Source organism: Fukomys damarensis, unplaced genomic scaffold, assembly GCF_012274545.1.
Source record: "Fukomys damarensis isolate Sample0158 unplaced genomic scaffold, DMR_v1.0_HiC HiC_scaffold_10, whole genome shotgun sequence".
Taxonomy (NCBI): Eukaryota; Metazoa; Chordata; class Mammalia; order Rodentia; family Bathyergidae; genus Fukomys; species Fukomys damarensis.
Genome location: NW_022900922.1, coordinates 12,433,237 through 12,438,033, shown reverse-complemented (window position 1 = coordinate 12,438,033; position 4,797 = coordinate 12,433,237). Strand labels below are relative to the sequence as shown.

At 42.7% G+C, this 4,797-nt stretch overlaps 1 protein-coding gene across 3 annotated transcripts in view; it reads left to right on the top strand.

The window, feature by feature from the left end:
• Positions 1 to 4,797, top strand: part of Tbce (tubulin folding cofactor E) — a 56,701-nt gene that overhangs the window by 48,410 nt on the left and 3,494 nt on the right. For all 3 annotated transcript variants that reach the window (XM_010621976.3, XM_010621974.3, XM_010621975.3), the window contains 3 exons: positions 968 to 1,121; positions 3,596 to 3,664; positions 4,316 to 4,375. In XM_010621976.3, coding sequence (XP_010620278.1) covers positions 968 to 1,121; positions 3,596 to 3,664; positions 4,316 to 4,375 — 283 coding nt within the window. The remainder of the gene's footprint in view (positions 1 to 967; positions 1,122 to 3,595; positions 3,665 to 4,315; positions 4,376 to 4,797) is intronic.

Sequence of the window (4,797 nt, the reverse complement as noted above, 5' to 3'; positions counted from 1 at the left end):
ATGTGACCTTCAATACCAGGGTTCAAGTGACCTTCCTTGCCTCACATTCCAGGTAGCTGGGACCAGAGGCATGTACCACTGGTACCTAACTTTAGATCTTTCTTTAGATAAAAAAATAATCAAATCATCAAAAGCCATAAAAAGAAATTATATTTGGGATGGAGTGGTACACACTTGTAATCCCAGCTACTTGGGAGCCTACAGCAGATAGATCACAAGTTCAAGGCCAGCCTAAAGAACTTAGAGACCCTAATTTAAATTGATACTGTATAATCCAGTAGAATGCTTGCCTAGCACATGTGAAGCCATGTTCCATTCCAGCATTGCAAAATCAAAAAGGTTCTAGTAAAAGAAATTATATTAAAATACTATGAAGGGTATGAGAAGTATTTTTCTTTCAAATGGTGCAATATGATCGTTGCACATTTGAGTAACCAGGGTTCTTTCCTGACTCCTTATAGGATTGCATGTAGGTCTATGGTAGAAAGGCCTGTGCCCTGCTACCTCAGCTGACTTATTTGAGTAGGGTGAGGAGCACTGGGCACCTTTTTCCTGTTTCTCTGGAGGAATGAGGCAGGAAGACAGAAACAGAACATATTTCTCCTCTCCCTGTGAGCTACTCCACATAAGAGTGGGAAGGCCATGCCCGGCTACTCTTGTGCTCACTGGAGTAAATCAGCTCCTCCAGGGTGGGCCCCTCTCATGCACCAGAGAGGTGACCCTCAGCATCCAGCATCATCCAGAAACTTGCTCCTGGACAAATGCTCTCATGATGCAAAGGAATAATTCTTGAATAAACACTTGAGTTCATCAAGGTTAGAAAGGCATGGCAAAGTGTAATTGTCTCAGCCCGCTCAATTTGATTATCTGTGTGTGGGCAGTGGAGAAACAAGGACAGGGTACAGCCCCAGCCACTTCTTAGAAAAATGCTTAGCATAAAAATGCTTTTTATTTCATATCAACATAGATTCTTCCAGAGGAAAGGCGTGGAGCTGAGCTTGATTACCAGAAAGCTTTTGGAAATGAGTGGATAAAGGCTGGTGGACATCAGGATCCAGACAAAAACAGACCAAATGAAGACTTTGTTGCAGCCCATCCTAGATACCAGTTCCTCTGCCAGAGTAAGTCTCATGAGCTCAGCGGCTCCCACTGGAGTCAGGTTCTTTTCTGGGTAGCACAGGCTGTTTGTAGAGGCACAGCGATGCCACACACCAAGAGGTCCGACAAGATTTTATTAGGGAAGGCAGGTTAGGGGGAGAGGAGAGAGGGAAGAAGAGAACCATGAGAGGAAGGTCCTTTTAGCATTTTGGGCTGGGCTATTGCTTATTTATGAGGAGTGGGCTACCTTTAACCTATCACGGGCCAGGTTCTCCTTTATGGGTTCGGTCCTGAAGAAACAGGTTTAACCTCTCGCTGTGGCCTTGGGGGGAAGGGAAACTAAAGATAAGAGCAAGAGGTCATTTTAAGAGGCAAGAAGCACCAGGAAAATGGCAGCTTGTGATGGCAGCGTCAGGTCCCTAACACTGTTCTCGGGGCTGTTTTGCTTTTCTCCCCGTGTTGAGTCTCTTTGTTTTCATGGAAATGGATTTTAGGCACTTTCCTGGGGCCTCTTCAGCAAGGTGAGAGCATAAAGAGGTAGATGGGCTGTCTCTAAGCAGCAGCGTGGACTGCTGGGAGCCCTGCAAGGGAGATTTGTACTTGGGGAAGGGAAAGCAGTCATTAAATATGAGTGCCTAGCACCTCTGACTGTGTTCCCCAGCGAAGTTAGAGTTCAGGGCCCCTCTCTCCTTTAGGAAGGGTAGGAAGCATTCCAAGTTATTTCAGAGGCACTGGTGGTTAAAGCTTCCCAGAAGTACAGTTCATCTGAGCTGTCTTCTAAGTTCCCTTTTCCCAGAGGCTCACCCTTTGGTCTGACTTTGGTACTTGGTCTACATCGTGGTCTTGTCCAATTCTCAAGCCTGATTCCTCAAGGCTTTGAAGCTAAGAATTGGTATGTCTTTGTCCCTCATGTATTTCCCATTTTGTTTAGACTTCATTATTATTTCACTTTTATGATTTTCCTTTTTATGTATTTCCTAATGCAAGAAACTCAATGCATAAATGCATCAGGCTGGAACATTATCTTTGAGGAAGAAAAGCTGCCTATGGGAATTGCTTTCAAATTACTCCATTAGCTGGCCCAATTTCCTGGCCACTCTGGGTGAATTCTAAATCACCTGGGGGATGGGGAGGGGCAGGCTGTAAAGCAGCCTGCAGGTATGGCTCAGCATTTCCCTGCCTAGAATGCCAGAGACAAGAGCAGATGGGGGGGGAGTGTTACAGGAAAATGTCACTTGATGGTATAGGGCAAGAGAAAAGTACAGTAGTCACCCCTTATCTGCAGTTTGTTATCCACAGTCAACCTCAGTCCAAAAATGCTACATGGAACAATCCAGAAATAAACTCATCGCTTTAAATTGTACACTGTTCTGAATAAAATGATGAATACCCATCTCATCCTGCCCAGGACACAGACTGTTTTGTTGGGCCTCGGTTCACTCTATCCAGTGTGTCTGCACTGTATGCACCATTGGCCTTTTGGTCAGTAGCCCTCTTCTTATCAGTGGATTCATCGTATCACAGCACTTGTGCCCATGTAACCCACGTCATTTTCACATATTTGAAAATATCCCCAAAGTGCAAGAGCAGTGATGCTGACAATTCAGACATGCCAAAGGAGCTGGGGAGTGCTTCATTTGAGTAAAAGGTGAAAGTGTATTTTGAGAGAAAGCACATTTATGTAACTTGTATTACAGGATATTTTTATACTTGTTCCATCCTCTTACTGTACCTAATTTACAAGTTCAGCTTTATTATACACGAACAGCATACCTACAGACTGGTGCCATCCACAGCATGAGGCATCCACTGGCGATCTTGGCGACACAGATGAGGGGGCTGGTGTGTGGCATTTGCAGGCTAAGGGGCAGGACTGCAGCAATAGCACTGAGCACCTAGCCTGGAACTGTACCACCTGGTGAAGACTTGAAGGTATCCTGTGACTTGTGTCCTGAACAGTACTAGGTTTCTCTTTCAGGACTCTGAAAAGGAACTGCTACTTTTTTTTGAGACAGGGTCTCACTCTGTAGTTCAGACTGGCCTTGAATTCACTATGTAGCACAGACTAGCTTCGAACTTGCAGTGATTCTGTTGCCTCAGCCTCCTGAGTGCTGGGATTATAGGTGTACAGCACCACCCCCAGCTGGAAACTACTTCTACAGCTAAAACTAAGTAAATGTTTGAGATGTCTGAAGCCATATGGATCTTGCTAGTTAAGAGAAATGTAATGTAACCCACTGGCAATGGAGGACTGACCCTTGGGAGGAGGGGTTGCCGCCCATCTACAGGCCACACAACTGAATAAAAGGAAGTGGACCTTGGCTCGGCACACAGGTTGTCACTAGGTCTAGCCTGGGGGACACATGTCTATTGACACTGACCTCTACATATTTTTTTTTTAAGATGCCATTTATCTCTAAAAAGTTCAGCTTTATTTTCAGGGTTTTTTTTCCTTACAGAATCTTTTATCATTCATCTCTTTTTATTTCTTAAACAGAATACGGAGCACCAGAAGATGGGGAACTTAAAATACAGCAACCATGTATACTCAAAAATCAGCTGCTAAGTAAGAATCCCAAATTCACACACAGCTTATGTGTATTTGTGACCTTAGGTGCTCGAACAGATCATGATGGCTTGATGGGGATTAAGCGTGTTTCTCTCCTACGGAAGTACTTAAAATGCCTTGAGTTTTAAAGAAATGATGAATTCTCAAACATACTACATGGTTTAAATTTATCTAACAACATTATAAATGTGCAAGGTATTTGAATAATGACCTGCAGTGATTTAGAAATTTGTGACTTTTCTTTCACTTAAAAACCTCCTAAAACTGTCAGCAAAAGAAGCACCAAGGGGAAAAAAAGAAAAAGCATATTAGTCCAGCTGTTTTTGTTGTGATGAGTAATTTGCGTATTAATAAAATTTGTAATATCATTAAGATTGATTTATTAGGATTGAGGCAGATGTACTGAACAGCTGTGTCATTTGGCAATCAATTCCTATTAGCTCACATGTATTTTTTTGTTTTGTTACTGGAGAATGAACTCAGGACCTTGTGCTTGTGAGGCAGGCAGTGACACCACTGAGCTAAATCCCCAGCCCAATCACGTTTTATTATGACTGAGCTACAGTACCCCCAACACTGTATGCACGCTTTATATTATATCCTTACTATAATAGATATTGATTAGTCTTTTTCCTTTTTTCCTTAAAGCACTAAGGATAAAATGTCCAAATCAACTTGAACAGAAAGTCATAGAGAAACAACTGCCAGGTAAGAATGAATCTATCTTGCCTGCTTTATACTTGTCAATCATTAGCCAAGGTATTGGGCCAGTGGGATTAAAACATTTAGTTCATATCTGGAAGTGTGGACCTTAGAACTTAGATTCTAAAATATAATCAGTCAAGCTACTAACACGATTTCTAAAACATTCAGGTTCTTTTTTTTGGTGTGGGGGGGGTACCAGGGATCAAACTCAGGACCTTGTGCTTGTGAGACAGGCTATATAGGTGTCCTGTAACTTTGTCAACTTACATAGAAAAGGGTTTTATTAAAATTGGGAGTCACCCCTGGTAATTTTTTTTTTTTTCCCCGAGACTGTCTTGGTGTGTCCTACCCCAGCTTTCCAGATGATGGGATGACAGGCGTGTCCCACCAAGCCTAGTGTGATCAATTTTTTTTTTTTTTTTTTT